General features: G+C 57.7%; 1 protein-coding gene across 1 annotated transcript; it reads left to right on the top strand.

Annotated features, from left to right (window-relative positions):
* EPHB3 (EPH receptor B3) lies at positions 1 to 27,711 on the top strand. Its single transcript, XM_069865324.1, has 16 exons — positions 1 to 209; positions 12,982 to 13,046; positions 13,418 to 14,090; positions 21,334 to 21,489; positions 21,642 to 21,977; positions 22,775 to 22,899; positions 23,042 to 23,210; positions 23,305 to 23,410; positions 23,817 to 23,869; positions 24,053 to 24,175; positions 24,277 to 24,524; positions 24,754 to 24,969; positions 25,059 to 25,208; positions 25,298 to 25,491; positions 25,996 to 26,151; positions 26,443 to 27,711. Exons 1-16 carry the CDS (start codon positions 113 to 115, stop codon positions 26,549 to 26,551), a joined length of 2,976 nt encoding a protein of 991 aa, XP_069721425.1. The 5' UTR covers positions 1 to 112; the 3' UTR covers positions 26,552 to 27,711.
* The last annotated feature ends 206 nt before the right edge of the window (positions 27,712 to 27,917 follow it).

The raw sequence follows: 27,917 nt of genomic DNA, 5'->3' as shown, positions 1-27,917 counted from the left end.
CGGCGGCGGCGGCGCCAGAGCCCGAGCGTGGCGCGGCGGCGAGTGGAGCCGCGCGTGGCGCCGAGCTCGGGACTGCCCGGCGGGGCCGCCCGCACCGCCCCCCTCCCCCGCCATGGCCGCGGCCCTCCCGGGGGCCCCCCCGCCGCCGCCGCCGCTGCTCCCCCTCCTGCTGCTCCTGCTGCTCCCCGGCGGCCGCCGCGCTCTGGAGGGTGAGTACCGGGGCCCGCGCCGCCGCGCGCACGCGGGCTCCCTCCGGGGCTGCCCCCGGCCTCGCCGGTGTCCGTCGCCGGCTCGGTTGGACTCCACTCGTCGCGTCCGTTTGTCCCCCGCGATGCGCGCTCCCCGCGCTCCGCCGCTCTCAGTCGGTTCCAGAGTGAACGCCCCGTGGAATCCAGTCCGGCGCGGTCTGGCCGGGACGCGGCGGCCGCAGCCGCTGGCAGGGAGCGGCGCCTCGTTGGATACTCGGTTCACGTTCCGCGGCTTTTCGCCACGACGGAGAGGGCTGGAAAATTAATTTTTCTTTCAGTGGAAGCTCGCGGCGTGCCAGAGCCGTCGGGGCCGCCGGAGGAGCGTCCGAGCGCCGTGTCCGGCTCTGTCCCTTCCCCAGCGGGGCTCGCAGACTTAACCCCCGCGACTCCGGCGTGGGACCCGCCGGGGCTAGGGGCCACGCGTGCCGCATCCATCCCGGAGCGGGGAGAAAGCGGGGAGGAGGGCAGCCTCCCGTGCCCCGGGTTAGAAGGAGGGTTAAGCGCCTTCCCCTCGGAGCCTGAGTCCCGTCCCGGCGCCTCCCGGCTTGGAGCGAGAAAAGCTGGTTTTGGCCGCGCGGGAGACGCGGGGGTCCCGGGGCGGGCGAGGCGGGTCGCGCCCGGTAGGAGGAGGAGGCGGCCCGGGTGGGTTTTTGTCTCGGCACAAAGTGTGCGCGGCCCCGGCCGGGAGTCCCGGGGGCGGCGACGCTCCAGCGTCCGGTAACCGAACCCGCTGCCGGAGCGGCGGGAGGAAGGGAGGGAGGAACCCCGGGCGGAGAGAGGAGCCGCCGGGCTGCCGGTGCCTCCGCGGGGGCGGGGGGCGGCGGGGACTTTGTGCTCGGGATGCCGTCGCCGAGCGGTGCGAGGCTCGGGCTGCGGCTCCGGCGGGGACCGCGGGCAGGAGCCCGTCCCGGTGCTTGGGGGGACACGTTTCCACCGGCGTTGGAAAGTTTAGAGGATGCTTGTTGCCCGCGTTTCTCTTCACCCTCCCTCCCCGAGTTTGATTTTTTTGGTTTTTTTTTTCTTTCCACTTTAAAAGGGGGAAAAAAATTAAAATGCCGTTCTCCGTTGTACGTTGTGGCCTGCGCGGTCCGGGAGCTCCGGGCTGAGTGGGAGCCCCGTGGCAGGAGAGGAAGGGAGAAGCCTGCACACGGCTCCCCGGGATGGAGGCTCCCGAGCAGCCGGGCAAAGCCACGGCGAGTCCTGCCTGCTGGAGGATGAAGTTGTGGGCAGGGAGCAACCCGCTTCCCATCAGCGGTTTGGGAAATAGGGAAGCAAAGCTGGCATGGGGGCTGGCAGCACCGGCGTTCGTCGCCCGGGGACTGTCCCACCACTCCCTGGGGAGGCAGGGAGCCCCGGCCGGGGGTGGAGTGGTGCGAGGAGACAGATGGAGAGAAAACAAACAGCTCCTGATGGGGAGTTGTGGGATTTTCTCAGTTTCCCGAGTGTGCAGAAGGGTCAGGGGCCAAACACGGCGCCCAAGGAGGTCAGGACCCAGCTGGGTGCCAACCCAATGGGACTGCTTCAGGGCTGGCTGGCAGCCACCCAGCATTTTTGGGGCTAGCCCCGATTCCCCTGGGATTTTTTTTTTCTTCTCTGTTGTCCAAGCTGGAAGGAAAGTTGCAGTTGGACCGAGAGAGGTTTCTGCCTTGCCCAGCTTTAGGAAGCCGTTGCTCGTGTCAGGGTCAGTGAGCTCCCACGCTTGTGCTGTGCTGGGTATTTCTGGCCGCTCGCAATGCTGCTTCCCAATGGGGACCAACACATTTGAGCAGTTACTGTAAATCTAGCATGCACGTTCGTTCAGATATTTTAGTGCTGATCATAAATCTGGCGTGGCTGTAAATCCATGCACACATCCTGCAGATGACAACGGCTGCGAGCGGTCCCTGGCCACCTCGCTGGCCACTCTGGAGGGACAACGGGCTGGGATTGTGGCTGGTGCATGGCTGAGAGGGCAGGGGCCGCTGGCACTGCCCATTCCCTTGGGGCTGGCGGGGAGTTGGGTTTCTTTACAAGGCCCCACGGGGGTGGAGGAGAAAAGCCGTGCTCAGCAGCAGCTCAGTGAGGGCTTTGTGCTGCCGAGGAGAAAATGGTTTCTCTCCAGATCCTGTAAGTGCGCTGGGTCTGTTTGAAGTCACAATGTGTTTTTCTTCTCTGGTTCAGCAGTCCCCGGGCCGGCTGCGGAAGGAATGCTCTATCCGGGGGCAACAGCGGATCCTTTCTCTGGCACAGGGGTTGGAGCTGAGGAGTTTGTCCTGGTGGGGCTGTGGGAGCAGAGGCCTTACAGGGAGCAGATGCGGTGAAACTGATGCGGGGAGAGTGCTACACTTGAGGCCCTTGCAGACGTCTGAGAATAAAACTCCAGGCTTCCAAATGTCCTGGTCCAAGGGAGCATGGACAGCCACAGGCTGTCCCGGGGCCACGGGTAGGCTTGGACCAGGACCTCCTCTCTGAAGAAGCTGCTCTGCTGCCATGCTCCTTCCCCTAGCAGCCTCCTTAGGTATCGGCAAGCCATTTGAAGATGGGGTTTCCCATGTGTTTCCCCCACAAACCCCTGCAGAGGCATCACATTCTGCTCATAGCCCCAAGCCGACTCCGACTCTAGTGAAATGCACGAACTCCCCGAAGCGGGAGGATTTCTAGGGGGGATTTTCCTCCTCTGGGCTCTGCCTATTTGCAGCTCCCAGACCCCTGCTGCGTGTTCCGCAGGCTGACCACGCTCCTCTCTGCATCGGCAATCCCTGCCTAATTGACCCCTGTACTGTAACTGCCAGGTATTTTCTTGGCAGGGAGATTTGCTTTCCGTTTAATTACTTTTCACTGAAACGGCATGTTTCTCGGCAGGGTGATGGGGGAAGTTAGCCCCGCTGTTACACTGATGCTCAGAGTTGGGCTGTGAGGGAAGGCAAGTCGTGGGTCTCTGCCGTGCTCGCTGGATTCATTAAATCTCCTGTTCCTCCCTAAAAGCTCCATGTGAGGAATCCCGCCCCATCCAGGCTCTCAAGGCAGGGTGGAGAAGGGCTTTCCTTTGTGTCAAGCGGAGCATGCGGAGAGCCGATAGAGGGAAAACTTGCAGCACCAGGGTCCGTTCGAGCGCCGCGTTTCTGCCATACGGCTCAGCTGGCGAGGCTGTGGCTGCGGGGTTGTGCCTTGTGATTGGGAATAGCGGCCTCTGGTTTTTAAGGAATGAACCGAAACTCCTTGTTTTGTTGTGATGACTTACTGTGAGAGATATTTGGGGAAACCAGTTTGTTGCATTTTCATTCCATGAGCCGTTTGCTGCTGCCACTGGAACAGGGGAGCTTGGTGTTTAATTAAAGCAGCCTGAGCAATCTGAATCACAGACTTGCATGTTTTTAAAATTGTAGCTGTTCCTGTTGTGCTGAGTCAAACTGGTTTGTCAGGACTAAGCGTCTCCGCCTGGGAGCCACGCTGGGGGAAGGGTGCTGAGGCACCCCAGGGGTTGGGATCCCCGTTGGTGACGGGGTGGGTGCCCTGAGGAGACCCCGGAGAAAGGGGGACTGCACCATGGGCTGTGGTGGAGCCGGTGGCTGCCATCACCCATAACAAGTTGGCATCACTCCTGGAACGAGGCTGTTCCGAAGCATAGTGCTTGGGGGATACTGGGAAGGGAGGTGCCTCTCTGTGGCCAGGGAGCCCCTCACAGGGAGCCAGGCATGGCCCCGAGTTCCTGGGCGCTCTTATTAATTTAAATTAATTAAAATTAAATTTTGCAGTGGCGCTCCCACCTGGCCAGAATGGTCTCATCTGAATTTGTGTTTTGTTTTTTTGTTTGGTTTTTGTTGTTGCTCAAAAACCAGTCCTGTGCTTAGGCTGGTGGGGCTGGTGGCAGGACAGGGGCCACCCCCTGGTGAAGCCAAGCCCCATGCCGACCCATGAGGAGTCCAATGGAGACATTTTGTAGGGCAGGTGGGCGGCTCTGGTGCTCATGGGAAGCCTCGTCCTCCCACTTTTGGACTTCGGCATCACCCACCTTTGGAGCAGCCATGGACGCCTCTTGGGACCATCAGATCCTCCAAGGGCTGCATCCCCGTCCCGCAGGTCTCCCACTTCCAGAGGGGCTGCAGTTCCTCTGCTGGCACCCGCTTTCCCCTCAGCACAACCGGCGTGCTGGACCGTGCTCCCTGAGGCAGGAGGGAGCGAGCCTTGCGCCAGCTTCACATGGCCGCCTCTCTGAAAAGGAGATGGAGCCATTTTGGGAAGAGGCAGGAACGCGGCAGTGGGGCCAAGAGCTGCCCCATAGCCGCTCTCCGAGTGCGGCTGGGGGTCCTGGGCTGGGGGAGGGATTGCTTGGAGGGTGGAGGTCTCTTTATTTTATTTTTGCCTGTCGCTAAGCTCTGTGCTGCCGGGGCCTGGCGTTGCTCACGCATGTGGCAGAAGCTGTTGACAAACACCTGTTTCCCAGCCCCCTCCCCAGGAATGCCCCGGGGGCTGCGATGCTGAGGGGGGGGACAGTGGGGACACCCGTCCCCCAGGGCTTTCCCACCCGGCTCCCTCTTCCTCTCCCAGGTGTGGCCGTCGTGCAGGGCTGCTGCAACCTGTCCCTGTCCCATGGAGGGGACGCTGTGCGTCCCCCCCAGCAAACCCTGCTCGTCCCTTGCGTGCTCGGCCGCCTGCACGGCGAGGGCTGGGGCGCAGGGGGGACCCCGTGGGGCGAGTGGGGGAGCTCAGCAGGCGCGCACGCACACGCGGCGTGCGATCCAAGGCCTTTTTTTATTAATGAGAAAAATGTGCAGGGCTTGAACGATCGCCAGGAACAGATTTATTCTAGTTCCCCAGAAATTAAACTGAAATGAAGGAGCGAGTCAGCCCGGCCCGGCACCCCCTCCTGACTCTGTGCTTGTTTTAACTCTGGAAGAATCTGACTTTGGGGGTGGGTACGGGGGGGATATTTGGGTTTAAGCAGTTCCAGATGGACTCTGTGCTCCAGGAGAGCCGAGGAAGCGAGTGGAGAGCAGCGCAGAGATTCGGGTAACTGCCTCAGGCAGGAGAGAGGAGGGAGATCTTGGCAGAAACTCCTGCTCCGCTCTGCCGGGATGGAATGGAGCTTGGCAGCTGAGCCGCCTTGTCTGTGGGGCGAACCTTTGGATGTGCAGCAAGTAACCTTTTTTGGGGAGGGGGTGGGTTGTCTCTTTTTTTTTTTTTTTTTAAATCTCATTATTTCTTCCCTGGGCTCTTTCCAAAAGTACAACCTGGAAAAGAAAAGTGGAGCTGGAGGGAGAAGAAAGACCTTTTGGATTTCAGCCTGCTGCAAACAGTTGCCCGGTGGAGGCAGGCCTGCAGCACCAACCGCATTCCCTTCCTTCCCCCAGGGGTGTTGGGGCTCTCTGTCCACCCGAAGCAGCCCAGCTCAGCTTGGTGACCCCATTGGAACCATGGGCACAGAGCAATAGATCCACAGAGGGAGGTGACAGGCCTGTCCCTCTCATAGCAGGGCCTGGAAACAAAAGTGGCTTTGCAGGCTGATTTGCTGCCTACATCCCGGTCAGTGGCATTCGCGACTCGAAGTGGTCCAGCATCGCCAGATCAGATGAGTTATTTCTGTAGCAGTGAAGGGTAGCTGAATGACCATTCCTGCTGGGAATGGTGACCTATAAAGCTCTCCTGCCTGTCCAGCACAGCTAGTCACATTGTCCCACCACAGCCCATGGCAGAGAGCTGCAGCAGGCAGCCCCTTCCCCCGGGGCCAGGCAGGGACATACCTATCCTGAGTGGGTGGCAGTCATGGCGGCAGGACGTGCCAGCAGTGTCTCCGGCTGCAGGCAGGGCTGAGAGGCTGTCCATAGGGTCTGTACCATTCCCCTTGCCCACAGCCTGGCACAGCAAAAGCAGCTTTTCCCACTGGATGAGCTGAAGCAGCGAGCATGCGAGCACATCCACCACATGGGCAGGGATGGCAGTTCTTCACTGACCGAGCTGACCCCAGCGTGGCACACTGGGCTCTGACATCCGAAATCCCTGCGGTATTAATAGAACAGTAATTGCAGTGCAGGGCTGGACTTGAGCAGCTGGCTCGTGTCCTTTCCCGGTGTCAGTACAGCCTTTCTGCAGGACTAGGACCTGGCAGAGCTTGGGCAGTGGGCTGCACGTGTCCTTGGCATGCTTTTGCAGGATGGGACCCTGCCATCCTGCAAAGGCCCTGGAGTCCAAGTACTGTGCTTCGTGCTTTGGAGGACGGTGCAGTATGGGTGCCAGAGGGTGCTGGAGCCTGTTTTGGCACAGCCCTGCTTGCCCAGCGGCAGAAATCTGCCCTTCCCAGCTTGACGCAGTGCATGACCAGGAGGAAGCGAATGCCTGTCCCTCCCCACATCTTGGGCTCTGCCACTTGATCTGCTTTCGCAGAGCTGGCACCTGTCCTCTCTCACATGCTTCAGTCTGTCTCATGGCCATCAGGAAACAGCTCCTGGTGAGGAGCACGCGGCCAGAAAACCCTCTTCAGCCAGTAGAGGCCAGTGGATGGGCGATGAGGCAGGGCTGGATGGAAGGAGTGCTCCCGTCTGCCTCCATCCCACATACCAGGCAGCTCCCAGTCATCTGAGAACTGGATATGACCGATTCAGAAGTTGCAGGACATTAGGATCAGATGAGGAGCCAGTGAGGGTTGTCATGAGGCTGTCTCCTCACCTGAGGTTATTATGCCCCAATGCAGGAGTGGATTGGGAAATGGAGGATGCATCCTTGAAATTTTCATCTGAGGCTCTGCTGGAAGGATACTGTGGTGCCAGTGGGGCCAGGACCAGTGGTGGTGCCAGGACTGGCTGTGCTGCCCATCCTTGGCCATGCTTTCTGGGGCAGGGACTGCCTGCCCCTGTGCGTGCATGTGTGGTGCGTACAAAGGGGCCTTAATCTCAGTTGGGGCCTCTGGGCCCTGCCATAATGCAGAAATAATGAGTCTATTATTAAGTGCCCACAGTACTTCTTCACTCTGGTGGCTCGCCTCCAGCAGCAGGCAGAACCTGCCCCGCTTGAAGTGGATGTGTCATCATTTGCCTCAGCAGATCCAATCCCCTTTGATGATGGGCCAAACGCCCTTGGCATGAAGGGCCACAGCTGTGATACAGGCCCCATCTTTTTATTTTTTTTCTCCCCCTCCTCTCTTTCCATTGTTCCCAGTTCATTGGCAAGTCATCGGCTTGCCCAAGACCTGGAGCAAGCACAGGTTGGTGAGCATGGGCTGTCCAATGCCCTGGAGAGGGACAGTGGTGGGGGGCCAGCTCTCACAGCATCCCTGTATCTTACCCCTTGGTGCTGGGGTGCAGCAGGCGCCCTGCTTGGCATAAGGACAGGTTCCCAGCGTGGGCGGCGATAGGGAGTACTTCAGCCCTTCCCTTGGGCTGAACCACACTGCCTGGATTGCCCAGCCCGGCAGCTGGGGAGGGCAAGGGTGGGTCTCTGCGTACCCCCCTTGTGCCTGACACTCAGGCAGCCGGGCATGCAGAAGGGGTCCCCAGGAGAGCCAGGATTCCCCGGGGAGTCCATGGGCTGTGTGGAGTGCTGGCAGTGCAGCTAGCCCCATCCCTGCAGAGGGAGCTGGCAGACAGCATCTGTCAACACCTCTGCCAGGCTCCCAAACCCCACGCCTGACGCCTCTGCGGTGGCTACCCCTGGCCCACCCTGGGTGCTGCCTCCCTCCCTGGCTGCAGTCTTGCTCCCTGCTCTCCTGCCTTTCAGCTACATCAGCAGGAATCTCTCCTTCTGGGCATGAGGGGCTGCCAAGTGCCGAAACCTCCCAGTGTGCCAAGTCCCCTGCACACGACAGCTCCAAGTCTGCTGTCTGCAGGGTGCCCCATCCACGCAGCACGTGCTCTGCATCGGACCAAGTGGGACCGCAATGCTTTCCCCTCACAAGCAGCGTGGGGAATCCTCTGGCTTCGGAGTGGGGCCATCCCCTGCCAAGGAGCAGCACGCCTCGGGGTTTAGCTGGGTTCAGAGGGAGGAGGAGGGATCCAGGTGGGCGGCAGCTTCGGGAAAATGCATCACAGGGTCTCCCAGACCTGACACGCGCAGGGCGCTCTGTGTGCTTCGGCTTTTGTGTACGCAAAACGTTCATCAGCGGGAAAAGTGCAACCTCAGGTTCTCTCCCACAGGCAGCTCTTTGTTCCCAGATAAAGGACCTTACACCAAAGGCCCTTTGTGCCTGTGCTGGGATTAATTGTACTGATAGGTACTTGAATGGGGAGCATGCAAGGCCACTCGTTCCTGCTGTAATGATCTCCAAAACCGAGGAGGAAATTAAAATACGCCGGGAGATGCCCCTTTTGGTGGATTTTTGACTAGCAGGCAGTCATGAAGATTGAAACTGCATCCCTAAACAAGTCGCCCTTCCTTCCAGAGGAGCATAGCACAGTGGCGAGGGGGGTAGGCATCCGGCACCACCGCGGACAGCTGCTATGGTGAAAGCCAAGCCATGTCCTGAGGCAAGTGGCTCAGCCATCGGTGCTTTTTGCGGCCCAGCACTGGGCAAGAGGCCTGGTCGTACAGCTGGGCCAGGCCACTTGCTCCACGCTGGACTCTCTGGCAGACGTGGTGCCGTGGTCTGAATGGCTCCCAGAGAGCACAGCATGTTGCAGAACAGGTTCCACTGTTTGTGGCAAGGCTGTGTGGGTGTCTTTACTCCCTTGCCTTCTTCCAGGATGCTCTGGACTTGCGCGAGCTGCCTTCTCTATGTTGGGGCGAGGAGCTGGCGTCCTGCCTTGCCAGCACATCCTGATAAAAGCCGGCAGTCCCCATGTTCAAAGGCGAGAGCGTTCAAATTGGAGCCGGTTGGTGGAGACGATTGAGTCTTCCCTAGCGGCTTCATCTTGAAAGAATTTTGATATTTTTTTTTTCCCCCCTCCCTTTTCTGGCTCAGCCGTTGCTGCTGCACGGGTCTGCCGCTCAGCAGCGTGAGACGGGCTCTCTGGGCCTCTTGGGGGGGGGAGTTAAAACATTTTCGCTGGCCTCAGACCATGCACACTGCATTCCTGAGCCCCTGCACGGGGATGAAGAGGTCCCTGGCTCCAGTTGGGTCCTCACCATGGCTTCAAATACCCAGTGAACTGCTGGGGACTCTGCGGAGGTGGCAGGAAGACTGCTTGGTCTTCTCCTCCCAGGCACTCCCCAAGCTGCGATTTTGGCAGGACAAGGAGGAGGCAGCCAGAGCAATGCTCACAGCCCTGTCTGAGGAGTGAGGCTCTTTCCCTGCCCCAGGATCCCACTCTACCCTAGAAATCCTGCGTTTCTGTGGGGTTGACCATGGCCTACTGCACTTGCTGAGCATAGAGAGGCTCCTGCTGCATCCCTTGCCTTTGTCCAGCTGAAGGTAAGGAGAGGACAACTCCTCAGTGCTGCAGACAGTGATAAAGCAAGCCTTAGGGTGACTTCTCTAAGCTGGTGAAATTGGGAGCCAATTTCCCATTGACTAATGGGTCCAACTTCTCACTGTGGCATTGAGGTGGCTTTGACTCACTGCTTGGCCAGCCCTGAATGCCATTCACATCCCTCCAAAGCACCTGCAAACCTGAGCTGAGCCAGCAAACCACTGGTGCCACTCCCGAGCCCACCTCCAGCACCGTGTGCCAGAGGGAGAGAGCAGCCAGCTGCTCCTGAGCCACTGAAGCCCACTGCTTGCCCTTCTCCCCAGCCCTGGACATTAGCGCATGCCCATTCATGGGGAGCCAGGGCTTAGCATGCCCCAGTGTTTGATGGAGACACACGTTGGGTGCCAAGCAGACATCTCTGCAGCAACTTTAAGGGCAGAGAGTGGTTTCTGCAGCTCGGCTCAGTGTGCTGCCAGTAGCCCCTGACCTTCAACAGCAATGGACTGCAAGGGGCTGGAGGGCTCCTCTGACCCCACCTGGCCCAACTCACTCCTGCAGCTGCAGGAGACCCCCAGCTGCCCTTTGTGCTTGGCCCATTTCCTTTAGCTAAGTCTCTCAGTGATATTATTTTTATTATTTCCCCTCCCTGCTCTCTGTGTGGTTTACGTGGCTCTTGCGCCAGCAGCTGGCTTGGCTCTGCCATTTTTTTTTTTCTGTCCTCTATTGGTCAGTTGGCAGATGCTGCCAAATTAGGATGCAGGCAGTGAGCGAGGTGCTTCTGTCGGCCGGCACTCACAGATGCTGCTGGAGGGGCTGACTGCCCACATGTCCTGTCCTGGGGCCAGAGCAATGTGGCAGGGGCTGCCTGCGTGGGGCATGCTGGCATGCACGGAAGTTCCTACACACCCTGGGCAGGTGTAGGGAGCAAAGTTCCCCTCCTGCCCCAGGAGCAGGGATGTCCACATGGTCAGGTCAGGCCCGACTCTGCTGTGACTGGCCATGGAATCCTTGTGCTGCCCTGCTCACAGGCACACCCTCCCACCCAGATCCCTGTCTCCCCAACCTGACTCACCACTGCAGCTGCTCATCTGCACTGGCCATGGCCCTGAGCATGTAGAGTATCCTTTCCCCACTTTTCTGGGACCAGCCCACCTGAAGAAACACCCACCCAGCTACCCATGCTGGGATTGAGGCTCTTTGTTGGCTGGACCCGTGCAGGGTCTCTGCATCGGGACTTGGCAGGCCAGCGTGCTGTCAGTGCCGAGCACACGTGCTTGGCCCTCGCATGGAACCACTCTGCCCTTATTAGGGCAGCCGATGCAGGGCCTTTCCCTTGCAGAGGGACCCGCTCCCCCGTGGTCCAGCACCTTCCTTGGGAGCAGAGGGCTGGGTAGCACAGCAGCTTCTTGGGGAGGTCTTGTAGCCATGTGGAACTTATTTTGACCTCTGCTGGGGGTCAGTAGCTGATGCTGTGGGGAAGGGAAGGAGGATGACAATTTGCTGCATCACTAAGCAGAGCCCTGGAACTGCGAAGGGGCTGCCCTGTGGGTATCCTGGCCCTTCTGGGGTCCTCATCCCAATTCCCCTTTGTTACCTGTTGGGCAGAGGGCTCCTTCCTTTTTGCCCTTTGTTTTTGCTGAGTGCCCTTAGTTTGTGTTTTTGAGAAATAGCAATTAGCCACTGTCCGACAGCCACCTCTGTGCTCCTCCTGTTTGCAAACAATATCCAGTGTCAGTTTGTCCTTCCTGTTGTAAATGCTGCCCCTCTCACCACTGGAGAGCTGGCACCATGAGGGGTTTTCCTCACTCTGCCCCCGATGCCACCAGCCTGTGATGGGATTGTGTTTGTGTTTGCTTCATGGGAATAGCCTGGATGAGAGACAGGCTTACCGACCGGGCTGGATCTTGGCAAACAGCAAGGTGGGTTGGAGAGCCCACGTGTCCCCAAATGTGTTTGTTTATGTGTGCTGCGGTGGCACTCACGGTCTGTGCTCCCAGCTCATCTGTGGGTGCTGGCGCAGGAGCTGCTGGCGGGTCTCCCCAGGGTGGGACATGGGAGGAAGGTGTTTACATCCAGACGGGCTTGATCTGAAACCTGCAACACGTGAACATTTCCTTCCTCCTCCACGCTTCCTCCCTGGCCGGGTCAGCCTGTGATTTTCCTTGGGTGGAAGGCGAGAAGCTGAAACTGCCTCTTGCTTCTGGGGCTGAGCTGTGGTGCCTGGCATAGCTGAGCTGCCCTGACACGTCCTGTGCCCTGGTTGTCAAGAGCAAGTGCCTCCCAGCCCGCTGCCAGCTCGGGAGCGTGGAGAGCTGTGGCTCCCTGTCTTGCGTCTTGGGCCTGGGTGGGTTGAGGGATGGATGGATGGACAGCCCTTGAGGAGCCTTGTCTCAGCAGGGAGACATTTTGGAGCTGGTCTTGGGCTTTGCTTGGAGCTGGTACTGGAGCCCCTTCGAGCACATGGTCGTTTGTGGGGGCTGTTCCCTACCTCTGGAGCTTGCACTCGCCTTGCTCCAAAACCTCTCAGGGCAGGAGATGGGCTGGAGGTCCCCAGGGGTGCCTGCTCCCCTTCAAACAGCTTACAGAGCTGTCCGTGGAGCAGAAGTCGCAGGGCCAGCAGCCAGCAGAGGCTGGAGCACATCGTTCTTCTCTGTCCATGCGTTTCATTCCCAGTTTTTGTGCGTGGTGCTTGTGCGGAGCCGTGGGGCTCTGCCTGGGATTAGCGACAGCTGCCTGCAATTGCAGCTCTTCCCAGACAAGCGTCTCACTCCCCCAAGGCTGGGGCTGGGGCTGTTTGGGGAATGCTGCCGGGGTGGTTTGTCTTGTAGTCTGCTCCAGGAATGTTGGCCAGACGGTCAAATTCTTCTCCCCTCTTGTAAAATGAGTGATGTGGGGCGTCTCTGGGAGAGCAGCTTGCCAGTCCCTCCTCCTCCTCCTCTGGATAAACCTGCCTGGCCCGCACCACCCTGTCATGGGAACAAGCCCTTTCAACCTCAGCCACAGTAAATACTCATCCTGCCAAAGCAGAGGGGGAGGGTGCAGATGGGGGTCCCGGTCTCCCTCCTCTGGCACCCCCTGTGCTGTCTGGGAGGCATGGCTGGCCACACCGGTGGCTGGGGGTGGCAGCCCGTCCCTCCCAGCCACCTGGCTGGGTCCTCGTCCTGCCACTTCCCCACTCCAGCATGGTTCTCCGGGGATGCCTCGCTCTTCCTGTTCTGATGGGAGAAGAGAAATCTGGAGTCTGTCTGCGCTGCTCCCCGCTCCTCCCACCACATCTCACCCCCAAGTTGCTGTTTTCCTCAGAAATGTCAGCCTCGGCTCTCCTCTCCCCCACTCCTCCTGGTTTTGGGTTTTTTTCCTCTCCAATCTTGGCCTTCAAGTCCGATTACTTCTTTTTTTCCTCCCTCTCTCTCCAGAGACCCTGATGGACACGAAATGGGTGACCTCTGAGTTGGCATGGACAACTCATCCAGAGACAGGGGTAAGTCTGGAGCTAGCCCCGCTCCTGACCTCCAAAGAGCATGACTGACCCTGGCCCCAGGGGAATTGGGGCTGCTCTCCAGTGCCTTTGTGAAGCTGGCTGTGTCTTCCCTCTTCCCTCCCATGCTTATTCTCTTGCCTCGCAAAACTATCTACTCCTGACTCTGTGCCAGCAGAGTGGGAGCACCATGGTCCCTGGTCTGCGTTGCCCTTAGTCAGCTTGATGACCAGGAGGATTGGGACCTTAAAAGGTGCAAATGCTTCTCTTCTCTGTTGACTATTGCCTTGTCCACCCACCTCATGCGATTCACGATGTGTCTGTGGCGCTGATGTCCCCAGATGGGGTCTAACCCTCTCCCCTCTCACTCACAGTGGGAAGAAGTCAGTGGTTATGACGAGGCCATGAACCCTATCCGCACGTACCAGGTGTGCAACGTGCGGGAGGCCAACCAGAACAACTGGCTTCGCACCAAGTTCATCCAGCGCCAGGACGTCCAGCGTGTCTATGTGGAGCTGAAGTTCACTGTGCGGGACTGCAACAGCATCCCAAACATCCCTGGCTCCTGCAAAGAGACCTTCAACCTCTTCTATTACGAGTCGGATACCGATTCTGCCTCTGCAAATAGCCCTTTCTGGATGGAGAACCCCTATATCAAAGTGGATACAATTGCCCCAGATGAGAGCTTCTCCAAGCTGGAGTCTGGCCGTGTGAACACCAAGGTGCGCAGCTTTGGCCCTCTCTCCAAGAATGGCTTTTACCTGGCCTTCCAGGACCTGGGAGCCTGCATGTCCCTCATCTCTGTCCGGGCTTTCTACAAGAAATGCTCCAACACCATTGCTGGCTTTGCTATCTTCCCGGAGACTTTAACGGGGGCTGAACCCACTTCTCTGGTCATCGCACCAGGCACTTGCATCCCTAACGCAGTGGAGGTGTCTGTACCCCTGAAGCTGTACTGCAACGGCGATGGCGAATGGATGGTACCTGTGGGAGCATGTACATGTGCTGCTGGTTATGAGCCGACCATGAAGGATACCCAGTGCCAAGGTACGTGTGCGACTGAGTGACCATGGCTCTTGTCCCCCCGTGCACTGATGTGGAGGAGGTGGTTTTGCATTGAGCTCAGTCTGTTTTCAGAGGCTTGGGAGCTTTGTGGTATCTCAGATGAGTGGTCTGCAGTTTGACTGGCAGCCTTAAAGCCTTTGTGGTCCAGACTGCCGTGGTGTCTGCTGTGACACGCTGGTTAGCGTCTGCCAGTGCTGTCTTCTGAGAGATGCATCTCACCAGGAGCTGTGGCTCAAGACATGGTCCTCAGCAGGGATCCAGCATGTTTAAGCCCCTGAGCATTACCAGAACCTCCCTCTCACCCCTACTGCTGCCGTGTTCAGCATCTCCCCACTGTCCCCCACTGCGGTGCTTGTGGCTGGGGTGAGCGATTGTTCCTGGCAAGTGTGATTTCACACTGCCTGCACGGAGGCACTCAGAAATTCCAGTGGTGAGCAAGGCCCTGCTGTGCTGGCTGTGGGAGAAGCCATTCGGATGCATACGGATGCACGCTCTCCCTGCCAGCATTGAGGGCTTGCAGTGGGGAGAGTGGGGAGCAGCGTGCAGGCAGGGTAGCCAGAGCTCCCTGTCACAGCTCAGCAGGGAGGGAAGAGCATCCTGCACACATAGATATTGGGAATGAAGAGGCGCCCTGGGTGGCAGGATAGCTCTGTGTGGGTGCTGCAGCTGCCATGCTCCCCTGCGACAACTCTAGTGTTGCTGTTTCACCCCAGGTTGGGTGTGTTGATAAGGAAGGATATACCCAGGTGGACACTGCTTTTTCTTGGGGTAATTTATCCTTGTGAGCTGTCTCTAGCATGCAGGACCCTGTCCTGGGGTGCCTCAGGTTTAGGGCAGAAAGGTCGCTGCTCGCCTTGGCTGGAGACATTATACAGGGAGCAGGATGCTGGCTGGGTCCCTAACACTGGGTGCCTCGTGTTTGCCGATGATGGGATGCTTGGTGCCGGCCCTTTGCTCTTGGCAGGGACGATGCAATTTGGGATGGCCCATGACGTGGGGCTTGGGCCAGGCCAACCTCTCCGCTGGCTTTGGGAGCAGCGTAGCTGTTGGCTGTGCTGCTGCAGCTAGTCAGGGAGAGCTCAGCCTCCACGGGGCTGTGGCTCTGCTGGGAAGCCTCCAGCACAGTTGGTGCCAGCACAGCCCCTACTGTGGTGCCCCAGTGCCCTGCATTAGGCTTACGAGCAGCTGATCTGGCTCCTTCTGGGGCAGATGGAGTCTGTGTCAGGCATCAGTCACTGGGTGAAGAGCCCATGCTTAAAAGTGCACACTGGGGTTCCCGCCCCTGGGGAGCTGCTTTCCTTCTTGCTTGGGCTGGGAGATCTTAGATTGTACAGGGTATGTGCTCCTTCCCAGTAGGGAGTGGGATTTGGGCGCAAGGTGACACCATTTCCAGCCGAGAAGGGGCATCCCAAGGCAGGGCCAGGGGCTCCTCTGGTCATGCTGAGGGCATCGCTGCATCCCAGGACAAGTTCCCCTCTCTGCCTCCCCCTAGCCGGGCAGATGCCCATGCAGCAGCTCTCCCAGTGCCTTTGAATTTCTCACGCAAGCCCAGCTTCTTCCCCAGCACACAGGGAAGCCACACTGAGCTGCGGGCACGTCTCCATCCGGCAGCCTGCCCTCTCGCTGAGCAGAAGCCGCGGTGTCCTCACGTTTCTCTGGGAAAGTTGTGCTGAGCTTGTATGATCAGATTTTCCGCCATATGATGGTGTTTTAAGTAGAAACAGCTGAAGAAGGGCTGGGAGAAGCCAGAGCTGCAGCTCCCTTCCCTTGCAGCTCTCGGCTGAATGTTCCCTTACCCCATTTCGGCAGCTTGGCACCACCAAGAAGGCTCTCGGCCGCGACGGCTTAGGCAGCGATACGGATGCAGCCCTGCAGAGCTGGGGTTTCAGCACTCCCACCCCAGGGAGCCCACCGAGGCTTCACCGCATGGGCGTTAAGCGCTCCGGAGTGCCAGATGGCATTTTAATAAATAACAATACCCAGTTACTGCTTAGATGGGATAAGCCCTGTTGTAAATCTCCCCCTTTCCCCAGACTTTCAGTGGCCTTTGAAGATCTCCTCCTCCTCCTCTTTATCTCCATCCAGAGCCAGGATTAGACCTCGCATTCAGACCTGTTACAATGCAGCTTGTATCCCGGTCGCTCGGGAGCTGAGGGCTCATCCCGCCCGGCTGAAGGCAGTTTCTTTGGCATGCTTTGTAATGTGATACACCAGGCTGGTATCTGGCACTCTGGTCCTGAGTTGCCACAGCATTGATTTGGCATCTCATTCTCAGCCTCATTATCTTTATTTAATTAGCACACGGCCCTTCTGGGGGTTGTACCGCTTCCCACACGCTCCCTGCCACACAGAGCTGCAAAAGCAGCTCTCCCTGGAGGAAGAGAAGTTGCTGGCCGGGGAGGGAGATGAAGGTTCCACATGCCTCTGCAGGCAGGGGGAACGCTGCCTTCATCTGCTTGCACCCCAAACCCTGCAGCCCCTGTCCCTGCTGCTTTTGGTTTTCAAGCACCCAAACCATTTTGGGTGTTTGGTGTCAATGTGCTCCCCGTGTTGCGCAGGCAGGTGGTAGGAGTTTCCTTCAAGAGGTGCAGGGTTCTCAGTGCAGAGCAGCTCTACGTGCAGCACCTCTCTGAAAATGCTCCTGGGTGTGTGCTTCTCGTGCCAAATTTACTGGGGGTTTGCATCCCTCATGTTGCTGGTTTCACCCAAAGAAAAGTTTGGGGTCCGGCTGGCCCCCATGCCAAGCTAGCCATGAGTTCACTCCTCACATGGCCCTTGATTGCCATGTCAGGGGGTCCTGGAGAGAGGATGTGGTGCTCCCAGAGCCTACATTGCACTCAGGAGGGAGACTCAGGCTGTGTAGTGCCGTCGATGGGCACCCAGACCATAAAAGCACCAGGGAGACAGTCTGCGGTGTGATGCTGAACTTTCCTCAGACCCATTTCTCGGTTTTTTGGATGTCTCTTTTCTGCTGGCACCAGGTGCTCTCCCTTTGGGCACAGCCCGTAGGCGACGGAAGGTCAGGATGGGGCCAAAATCTGCATTTTTGAAAAAATAAATTTCCCTTGCAATCAGTGACTAATGGGAACATCGCCCCGAATTAAAAAGAAAAAAAAAAATGCCAAGCCAGCGTTGCACTTGCCAACTGTTTGCAGTTTTGCATTGCAACACGGGCTTGGTGCATGAAACCCAGGAAGTGAAACTGCCGGCTATTAATTGCCAGGGCTTCCAGATCAAAGGCGGCTCAGCAGCGCGGGCAGGGGAGAGCTGCCAGTTTACAGCCAGGCAGCTCCACAATGGGTTACTTGTAACACGGTTGAGGAAATCTACCCCTGCCGTCCTGCCTGTGACCCGCTGCAGCTCCAGGAGCAGCTTTGCTGATTAATTTTTTTTTCCTCTTTTTTTTTTTTATTTTAAGAATATTTTCCTGCCTCTTCCTTGGATGCCACTGTTCAAACCGCAGAGGGCTCTTTCCCTTTTCTCCCCTTCAAATTTGCTCTGTTCGCTTTTGGTCTGTGCTAGTGTGAAATATTTCTACCCAAAGGGTGGTTTTTTTAAAAGGAAAAAAAAATATCAAGTGCCGTTTAAGAGAGACTTAAAACGAGAGTTACCGGCTTGGATGTAGCCAGGCTATTGCTTCCGCGGCTCTAATCCATCTGCAGCAGCTTACAAAAGTGGGAAGGGAGCGAGCCGTGCAGGTTCATAAAGCGCAGATCGTCCCAGGCAAACTCGATTGCTGCCTTTAAAGAAATTACAGGGTTGCTGGACAAAGGGATGTGATCGGTTTAATTTATCTAGGCTCAAGCGAGACGTTCTGCTTCAGTCCTACAGGGAGAGAAATAGCTGGAGGGATGCTGCCCAGGCTGGAACAGTGTTACGTGGATGGGAAAGCAGTTGAGACCTGAAACACGGTAGTTTGGGGCTGGTATTCCCCGATGTGCCATGGGCTATTTCTCCGTTTCCCAAAGGAGGGGACCCTGACCTTTTGGAGATGTTTTCCGGGTTCGCTGCTGCTTGCCTGCATCCCATGCAGTAATGGAGGCTGCCTGCGGGATGAGTCACTGCTCTCTGCTGCTGCCAGGAAGGTTTTATTTCAATGTTTTCTTCGGCTCACTCCCTTGGACTTTATTCATGGGGTTTTTGGGAAGAGGGCCTTCCTCTCCCCCCAGCCCCCTGCTGCAGCTCTGTGAGGTAGGACCAGGCCCCGAAGGTAGACAACTGATGAAAATCCCAGAGGGGCTGCTGGAAGAAGCCAGCAGACCAGCGGTGTGGGCTGTGCTGGGCTGTGCTGGTGTGTGCAGCCCCACTGAGGGTGCAAGGGCAGTTCTGCAGCAGCTCCAGGGCTGCATTACTGTCCCCCTCCTTCTCACACCCACAAATCCCCTCTGTAGCTGATTCCCGCTGTCAGGCTGAGCTGCATCTCCCTCCCAGCGGCATCGCTTCAGACCAGGGAGCTCCGCTTCAGTTCCCTGACTTGTTATCCTGTGGCTGTCAGTGACTGTCATGTTCTCCCTGGAGCTGACCATGGCCTAGCACCAGGAGATGTGATCTGTATGCGGAAGTTTGGGGTTGTTATTTTATTTGAGGACACTTCAGCAGGAAAAGTGCTTATGCAAACCTCTTGGTGGGAGGAGGGGAGCCTGGCTCTCCGGCTCTGGCTGGATGGAGTCATGTTCCTGCTCCAGAGCTCCCAGGCTCATTCCCTGGCGTGCCGGCCAAGACAGTGGTTGTTGTACAGGCAGTTTCTTGCAGAGAAGAGATGACACAGCGGCTTATCCACCAGGGACCTGGGATCAGCTTTCAGCTCAGTTACAGCCTTCAAATGTGGCGGCTGAGAGCTGTCACGCTGCCACCGAGGTCTTTATGCTCTGATTTATTAAGCGGGGTTGGAAACTTAAGCACTGGAGTGCATCTGGGCCTCGGTCCCTCTCCCGCTCTTCACCAGCTTAATGGGACTGGGACGTGGCTCATCCCTTTCCTGCCAGGGTGGCATGAGGGTGCAGGGAAATAACCTTCATCCCTTGTGCCTGCACTGGGTGCTCCTGTGGGGTGGCAGGCAGCTGCCCAAGGACAGCTTTGCCCATCCATTCCTCCTGTGTCCAGGAGCGTGGGAGGTCACTGTCCCCTCTGTGCCCATAACCCACCGGGAACCAGTGGGCTCTGAGTGTGCAGGAGGCCAAGTGCCATCATCCCTCCTGCATCCCTTATGGAGTACCTCACTGTCCCTGGCTGCCATGTCACGCTTGGGCTTTGGCTTCATGTGAGCCCTGGTTGCTCCAGTTTTGCTATCCCATAGCAAGCCTATTATTTCAGGGGGTTTTGTCCATGATGGATCTGGGCTCTTGTCCATAACTAAAGCATGTTTGGCAGCTTTCTGAGCCCAGAGCATTCCTGTCCAAGAGGTTTCAGTCATCTCATTCCTCAGCAATCTGGTTCTTTATGCGTGAATCTGCATCCGCCCAGTTTGAACCGCCCAGGACTCTGGCTGGGATGGGTCTGCCTGTGCTGAGGCTGCTCCACTACCTCTGGACATCTGCTGTCCACGTCTTTGCATTTTGTGGTGGCAAGGGTGGCCCAGGCTGAGGGGACAAGAGCCGGGGACCTGCTTACCATGGGCTTCCATCACTCGAAGAGGAGTAAGGTGGTGTGCGCCCCTTTGCCCTCCAGTCTGTGCAGTCAGGATAGGCTAAGGTTTCATTTCCAAAGAGAAGGCCCAGAGGCTGGGTGAACTCGGGTAGAGGAGCTGGAGCAAGTCAAGCCATGTGGCCTTTCCTGTTCTAACCAAAGTGGAGTCTCCTTGCCAGAAGGCTTGTGCCCAGGGAGCAGGAAGTGGCTTCTGCCAGCCCTCCAGGCAAGGGGGCTGGAGAGGGCACAGGGCACATGTACACTTGCTTGTGGTGCCTCCCCTCATGATAGGGCTGCTTACATGTCCAGTGCCCAGCCGCACTGTGACAGAGCGGGGCTTCTACCCTGGGGATGCCCCTGCTCAGTGCCTGGGTAAACCGGGGGGGGAGGCAGGACATCACCCTGGAGCTGTGTGTGGGTCCCTGTGGGGCCAGCTCAGCAGCATGTGACTCAGCAGAACTCCACACCCCACGCATGGGGCTGCAACCAGCCAGAAAACTTCCACACAGGGTGTCGGGAGATGCCTCATAGCCGGAAACTTCCACTTGCCACAGCCCGATGAAGCACCAGGAAGCCTCCTCTTGTTTACGGGTGGTGTGCAGCAGGTGTGGAACATAGGATGGGGCAGTTGGGAGGGTTACACACCCTTGGGAGCTGCCCTAGGTCTGGCAGAGCGAAGAGGATGTGCCCCCCTCTGGGGCCATCGGTGCTGATGCCACCCTGGCTATAGCAAACAGGGTGATACCAAAGCAGAGCTGGTGCTGTCAGGTCTCTCGACACTTTAGTGAACTGAGCATGGGATCCGCTTCCTTGAAGCAGCAATTCAATAAATCAGGCTATTTCCAGGCACGGATTGGGTTCCTGAGGCCACTCTCCCCCTTGGCTCAAGTGCCTTTAATCCTTTCACGTGCCCCTCATTAAGACTAAACACCCTGCACTGCCAGCTAGGGTGGATCCCAGGACTTGTGGCTCCTTGAAGGACCCTGGTCGGAAGAGGGGATAGGAGGTGGCAGTGATGCCAAAGCAACTCTTCAGCCAAGGACCTGCAGGAATGTTTTAATCTCGTTCAGCACTCCACTTGAGTCAGCCTCGGGAGGTTCCACCGCCCTGGCGCTGAGAAGTGGCTGAAGAGCCAGCTGCAGTGTTTGGGGCTGTGGAGGCCTCTCAAGGCTGCTGCTGTGGGCAGGGCTGAGAGGTCCTTTCCTTCATAGCCTTATTTCCCTGGGCAATGGACCACTGATGTTATGGAGTGTGTTGGGTATGGAAGACAGCTAGGAAAGGGGGAGCCCTTGGGAAGTGCAGTGAAGAAACAAAATGGGTCCCTGATCTCCATACAGATGCTGGTGACCAGCTCTTCCCATCACCAGCTGCCCCAGGTCTCACTGGAGCATGGTGTCTCCTGGGCAGAGCTGTGCCTGCGCTGGCAGGGGCACCGCATCCCTGGACACTGCTGATGGCAGCAGAGAAGTGGCCTGTGGTCCTCAAGCCATTGATCAGAGATTTGGCAAGGATTGAAAAAGGGGTCTGCCCAACCTTTGGGAGAATAGCGGGTGTTTTCTGGGTGCACTTAGTAACTGGGATTTGTTTTACCTTCCTGCAGCATGTGGCCCAGGAACCTTCAAGTCTAAGCAGGGGGAAGGTCCTTGCTCTCCTTGCCCTCCCAACAGCCGGACCACCTCCGGAGCAGCAACAGTCTGCACATGTCGAAATGGCTTTTTCCGGGCAGACACGGACTCCGCAGACAGCGCCTGCACCAGTGAGTCCTGCCCTGGGGGAGGAGGGGGGCGAAGGGAGGTGTGGAGGCAGCAGGAGGCTGTGACCCACATCGGGGGGACTATGCTGTGCCCACGCTGGACCTAAGCCAGGAATGGGGGCACACCTTCCCTAACCCCCACATTTCCCCCACAGGCATACCCTCTGCCCCCCGCAATGTCATCTCCAATGTGAATGAAACATCGCTGGTGTTGGAGTGGAGCGAGCCGCAGGACACGGGTGGCCGGGACGACCTGCTCTACAACGTCATCTGCAAGAAGTGCAGCGTGGAGCGGCGCCTGTGTACTCGCTGCGATGACAACGTGGAGTTCGTGCCACGCCAGCTTGGCCTCACCGAGCGCCGCATCTACATCAGCAACCTGATGGCCCACACCCAGTACACCTTTGAGATCCAGGCTGTGAATGGCATCTCCAGCAAGAGCCCCTTCTCTCCCCATTTTGCCTCTGTCAACATCACCACCAACCAGGCAGGTGAGCAGAATTGCTGGAGAGCAGGGGCTGGCTCTGTGCCGCACAGCGGAGCAAGGATTTCTTGCTGACAGCCTTGGAGTCTGCAGTCCTTTGTGCTGCCACGTTAGCGGCTATCTGTGCCTACATCTAATCCCCTGGGTAAATTCTCCTCTCTGTTTAACATGTCTCCCTGGAGGAGGTGAGATCAGAATGCATGCAAGCAGAGAAGGGAAGGGCTGACAGATGCTCCGAAGAGCTCTGGATCTCTTAGACCTACCCCAGAGATGTTGTGCCTGCAGTGAAGGGAGGAGGAAAGAAATGAGATTTCTCCACTATGGGCCTGGAAAGGCTCAGCACCAGCCCAAACCTTTGCAGCCAGACAAGTGCTGTTTCCTCCTTCCTCCTGCTCTACCCTAGTTCCAGCATGCTGGTAATCTCCAGCCGCCACACTCTGATCTGATTTCACGGGTGGCGTTGTTAGGATGGAGTGTGGAGCTCCTTGCAAGTAGAGGAGGGAGCCCTGGTTTGGACTGGCAGGGCCTTTTCCCAGACCAGTCTGTGGCTATGTGTGGGATGAAGCGTTACCTCGATGCTGTTTCCAAGAGTCCTTATTGTCCTTGTCGCCTTGGTTGATGATGAGATGGTGAGATCGCACCTCCCTATGGAGGCTTGGAGGCCAGCCTCCGAGTTTTAACTTGCCTTTCCACTGGGGTTAACCAAATAAGTCCCAGGCAGAGAGTGCCCTGCACCAATGCAGGATGATGGAGGGCGAGGAGCCTGACACAGATGGCTCATTCCTCCCCTGCTCTCTTTCCTAGCCCCATCCGCCGTGCCTACGATGCACCTGCACAGCAGCACTGGGAACAGCATGACACTGTCCTGGACTCCTCCAGAGAGACCTAATGGCATCATTCTCGACTATGAGATCAAGTACTCCGAGAAGGTAAAGCAAGAAGTAGAACAACCTTTACCCTCCTCCAACCCTCCTGGTAAAGAGGGTCCCTGCAGAGATGATGCCCAGGGAATGGAGGAGCAGCAAAGGGGGATGGCTCCACAGAGGTGACACCCACATGTCTCCCCTACAGCAAGGCCAGAATGATGGTATTGCCAACACGGTCACCAGCCAGAAGAATTCAGTGCGGCTAGATGGACTGAAGGCCAATGCTCGGTATATGGTGCAGGTCCGGGCACGCACAGTGGCTGGATATGGCCGGTACAGCCTCCCCACAGAATTTCAGACAACTGCGGAGGATGGTAGGTACCAGGACTAGGCTGCCTCTGTCCTCCAGCCCTCCTATGTATGCTCCTTCCACAGCATGACATTGATTCCTGCCTCTCCCTCCACCAGGCTCCACCAGCAAGACTTTCCAGGAACTGCCTCTGATTGTGGGTTCAGCCACTGCAGGGCTGCTATTCGTCATCGTTGTGGTGATCATCGCCATCGTCTGCTTCAGGTACTGGCTTTGTAGGGAGGGAGGATTCAGAGCAGGGTTTGGGGGTTGCTTGTGTTTGCCCCAGAGCTTTCCCTCTTGCCTGTGGGCAGAGCTCTGGCAGCTCCAGCCTGAGAGTGAAGGACTGGACCTGTCACATGTGGGTACCAGAGCACGGGTCCTGTGGGACTGTGCATCTCTGCTTCCCTGGCACCAGCTGGGCCTCTGCCCAGGCTGCTACCATCCTCTCAGCACAACTAGGCTGTCTTCTCCCATCACACCTCAGGCAGAGGGATGGCTCTGCTCACCGTCTGCTGGAGGGAAAGCATAGGCTGTGTCTGTGCTGAGAATTTGAAGCTGGCAGTGAATGTCTTTGCCCCATCAGGAAAGGGATGGTTACTGAACACCTCCTCTCATCTCCTTTGGGCAGGAAGCAACGCAATAGCACAGACCCCGAGTACACGGAGAAGCTGCAGCAGTACGGTGAGTGTGAGAGCCCAGCAAAAGGGCTTTGCCTGCCCTCTACAAATTACTGCCCCATGTGCAAGCAAAAGCAGCCTTCACTAGCCAGAGGCTGGGAGGGCTGGGCAGACAACTGGCCAAGCTGGCTTGGCATCTGTCACCCGTGTTGCATCCCTCCTGGTGATGACTCCTCTACCCTTGCAGTCACGCCTGGGATGAAGGTCTACATTGACCCCTTCACCTACGAGGACCCCAACGAAGCCGTCCGGGAATTTGCCAAAGAGATTGACATCTCCTGTGTCAAAATCGAGGAGGTCATTGGAGCAGGCAAGTCCCCAGGGCTGGGCACAGCAGCTGCTGACACTGCCATCTCTCACCTTGAGGTGTGGCTAACCATGCCGCCCCTTTCTCCCTTTCCCCACCTGCAGGAGAGTTTGGTGAGGTGTGCCGCGGGCGCCTGAAGCTGCCTGGCCGCCGCGAGATCTTTGTGGCCATCAAGACCCTGAAGGTGGGCTACACAGAGCGGCAGCGGCGGGACTTCCTGAGTGAGGCCAGCATCATGGGCCAGTTCGACCACCCCAACATCATCCACCTGGAGGGTGTGGTGACCAAGAGCCGCCCCGTCATGATCATCACAGAGTTCATGGAGAATTGTGCACTGGACTCCTTTCTCCGGGTGAGCATCCATCCCCTCCTGCCCTGGGCTGGGGGCTTGACAGCTCCAAGCCCTCCTTGTCCATCCCTTTGCATCATTGCGCTGGCATCCACAGCGCAAAGCTCTGCATGGACATTGTGGGGCGTGGGGAGAGAGATGGCTCTAGGGAGGACAAAAAGTAGTAGCACATTGGGATCCCTCCTCAATCTGTTTGGGGTGTTGCAAACCCCAAATCTCTCTCCTCTGGCAGCTGAACGACGGGCAGTTCACAGTCATCCAACTGGTGGGAATGCTGCGAGGCATTGCCGCTGGCATGAAGTATCTTTCGGAGATGAACTACGTGCACAGGGATCTGGCTGCCCGCAACATCCTCGTCAACAGCAATTTGGTCTGCAAAGTGTCTGACTTTGGGCTCTCTCGCTTTCTGGAGGACGACCCAGCTGACCCTACCTACACCAGCTCCCTGGTATGGGACACTTGGAGGGGGATCCACTAAACTAGAGGTGGGGAGAGACACCTCAGGCATATGCTGAATGGAGCTATGTATCCCTGCAGGGAGGCAAGATCCCGATCAGATGGACGGCTCCTGAGGCCATTGCCTACCGCAAATTCACTTCGGCCAGTGACGTGTGGAGCTACGGCATTGTCATGTGGGAAGTGATGTCCTACGGGGAGCGACCCTACTGGGATATGTCCAACCAGGATGTAAGTGCTCCCTGGGGGAGCAGGGAGCTGTGGGCCTACCCATGGCAGCTGAGGTGGCTCACAGCCTGCCTCTGCATGTCTCTTCGCAGGTGATCAACGCAGTGGAGCAGGATTACCGCCTGCCACCCCCCATGGACTGCCCCACAGCCCTGCACCAGCTGATGCTGGACTGCTGGGTGCGGGACCGCAACCTGCGACCCAAATTTGCACAGATTGTCAACACGCTGGACAAGCTTATCCGCAACGCTGCCAGCCTGAAAGTCATTGCCAGCGTCCAGTCTGGGTCAGTGGCAGTTCCTTCAAGATCCTGGAGAAGAGGAGGCTGAGGGGAGACCTCATTGCTCTCTACAACTACCTAAAAGGAAGTTGTGGAGAGGAGGGAGCTGGCTGCTTCTCCCAAGTGACAGGGGGATGGCCTCAAGCTCTGCCTCAAGAGGGAATGGCCTCAAGCTCCACCAGGGGAGGTTTAAGCTGAACATTAGGAAAATTTTTCACGGAAAGGGTTGTTGGGCACTGGAAAAGGCTGCCCAGGGAGGTGGTTGAGCCACCTTCCCTGGAGGTGTTTAAGGGACGGGTGGACGAGGGGCATGGTTTAGTGATTGATAGGAATGGTTGGACTCGATGATCTGGTGGGTCTTTTCCAACCTGGTGATTCTATGATTCTAAGCCCAGGGAACACTGGGGTGGTTGGGACTAGAGATGTGGGAGGGCAGGGATAAATCTCCCAATTCCAGTTGTACCTCTCTGTCCTCTGCTCCTTGTGACCTGCAGTTTTCTTGCCCTTTAGTGTCTCCCAGCCACTCCTGGACCGCACTGTCCCAGATTACACCACCTTCACCACCGTGGGAGACTGGCTGGACGCTATCAAAATGGGACGGTACAAGGAGAACTTTGTCAATGCTGGCTTTGCCTCCTTTGACTTGGTGGCACAGATGACTGCAGAGTAAGTGCCTGCTTGCAGAAAGGGAAAGGGCTGGGGCTGTGGTACGTCGTCCCTCACCTCTCTGATAGCCAGCTCCTTCTGCCTGAGCAGGTGGAAAGCTGAGTTGTGCGTGGGGTTTCCCCAAGTGGGTTAGGGTCTGGGATTCACCAGCCAGTGCCCTGTGGTGTTAAGAGGGTACCCAGAGCTTGGCAATTGGCTGTAATGAAGATGGGTTGGTCGCTTGGCAGCAGCTGGACAGGGCAGGGCCACACGCTGCTGACAGGTGGCTGAGTCTTCTCCTTCTCCTTCCAGAGACCTGCTGAGGATAGGGGTGACGCTAGCAGGGCACCAGAAGAAGATCCTGAGCAGCATTCAGGACATGAGGCTGCAGATGAACCAGACGCTCCCGGTGCAGGTTTGACCACAGGGGACTGCATTGGAACGGACCGAGGGAACGGGCCAACCACGTTCAGTTTGTGGTGCAGCCTGGCTTCCAGTTTCCCCTTTCACACGGCACTCCGCTGCCTCGGACGGTTGCCTGGGATGGGACGGGCCGCCCTTCCCTGGATTGGAGGCTCTCGTGCCAAGAGGGAGCTCAGCTTTTCGTCCCGTGTCCTGGAGGGGTGAGGCAGCAACGCATCTTCATATTGAAGGTGGATTATAGGACAGAGATGGCACATCCTGCTTCCCGCCCTGTCTCGGTGCTCATCAGTTTGAAGAGTTGTTCTGCTTCTTGGATTTCTTTTCACCCCATTTTCTTCCCCAAGTCCTCACTTCCCTCCCTTCCCAAAGGCCACTGACTGTTGACCCGTCCGCCGAGTCTGTCAAACATGTCCGAAGCCTTCCCTAACTCTGGTCCCCGCATGGAAGCAGCTGTGGGAGGCCGAGCTGGCAACAGGGCCGGGGCCATTGGCCCCAGACAATCACTCCTCTCCTCCAGCCCTGGTGGCCCTTCCGCCCGAGGGTCTGCACTGGAACATGTCCAAAGGGAAGGCTTCGCTCCCTTTCTTGGCTTTGTATGCCAGAACCCAAACCCCATGAGATTTACTATGCAGGGAGTTAGGCAAAAAAAAGAAAAAAAAAAAGAGATATATTAAAAAAAAAAAAAAGAGGGAGCAGAAAGGGGAGGGAGGGGGACCAGGCGCCCAGCTCCGCATCTCCTTACCCTCTTGGTTCTCCTGGCCAACTCTGGACTGCAGAGCAAGGCCGTCAGCACGTTTGCACAGAGACCCTCCGCCCCCAGACTGATGGCAGCCACGCTCCCCCCAGGAGCTGGAGAGCAGGGCTGGTGCGGGGGCCACGCCAGGGGGGCTGAGGGCCGGCCTCCCCCAGCCTCCTCTTTTATGCAGAAGGAGCGGGTGCTGCTGGTGTGGCCGCCCTGCTCCTGACACACGCTGTGATTGCTGCCAAAAGACTCACTCACCTTCCCCTGAGGATTCACTGCAGCCCAGTTCCTCCAAGCCGAGGGAGAGACTCCCAGCGTGCCTGAGTGTGCGTGAGTGTGTGCATGCGTGCGTGGGTGTGTGCTGGCCGGCAGGACTGTGTGAGGCAATGGGCAGAATAAAGGCAATAAGAATTTTACCGGAGTTTCCTTTGCTCGATCGCGCTCTCCCTGCAGCAGGCCCGGCTGCCTGCAGCTTCACTGCCCAACAGGCTCCTCCTGGCCAGCCCCAGGCTGGCTCTGTGCCCCTTTCTGCTCCCCCTTTCTCTGGCTGTCACGTATTCAGGTGGTCTCGCAGGGTCCCCCTTGCTTGGGCCCAGGCAGTGATGTTGTACCCAGCCTGTGG

This window comes from Phaenicophaeus curvirostris, chromosome 10, assembly GCF_032191515.1.
Source record: "Phaenicophaeus curvirostris isolate KB17595 chromosome 10, BPBGC_Pcur_1.0, whole genome shotgun sequence".
In the NCBI taxonomy this organism is placed as follows: Eukaryota; Metazoa; Chordata; class Aves; order Cuculiformes; family Cuculidae; genus Phaenicophaeus; species Phaenicophaeus curvirostris.
This window is presented reverse-complemented; position numbering and strand designations above follow the sequence as displayed.

What these genes read in the sequence shown, in the direction of transcription:
- EPHB3 (XM_069865324.1), top strand. Translation starts at nt 113, where the DNA reads ATGGCCGCGGCCCTCCCGGGGGCCCCCCCGCCGCCGCCGCCGCTGCTC. An exon ending in CGCAGACAGCGCCTGCACCA is followed by an intron (nt 21,490 to 21,641) that starts GTGAGTCCTGCC and finishes TTTCCCCCACAG; the next exon opens with GCATACCCTCTGCCCCCCGC. An exon ending in TCAGACAACTGCGGAGGATG is followed by an intron (nt 23,211 to 23,304) that starts GTAGGTACCAGG and finishes TCCCTCCACCAG; the next exon opens with GCTCCACCAGCAAGACTTTC.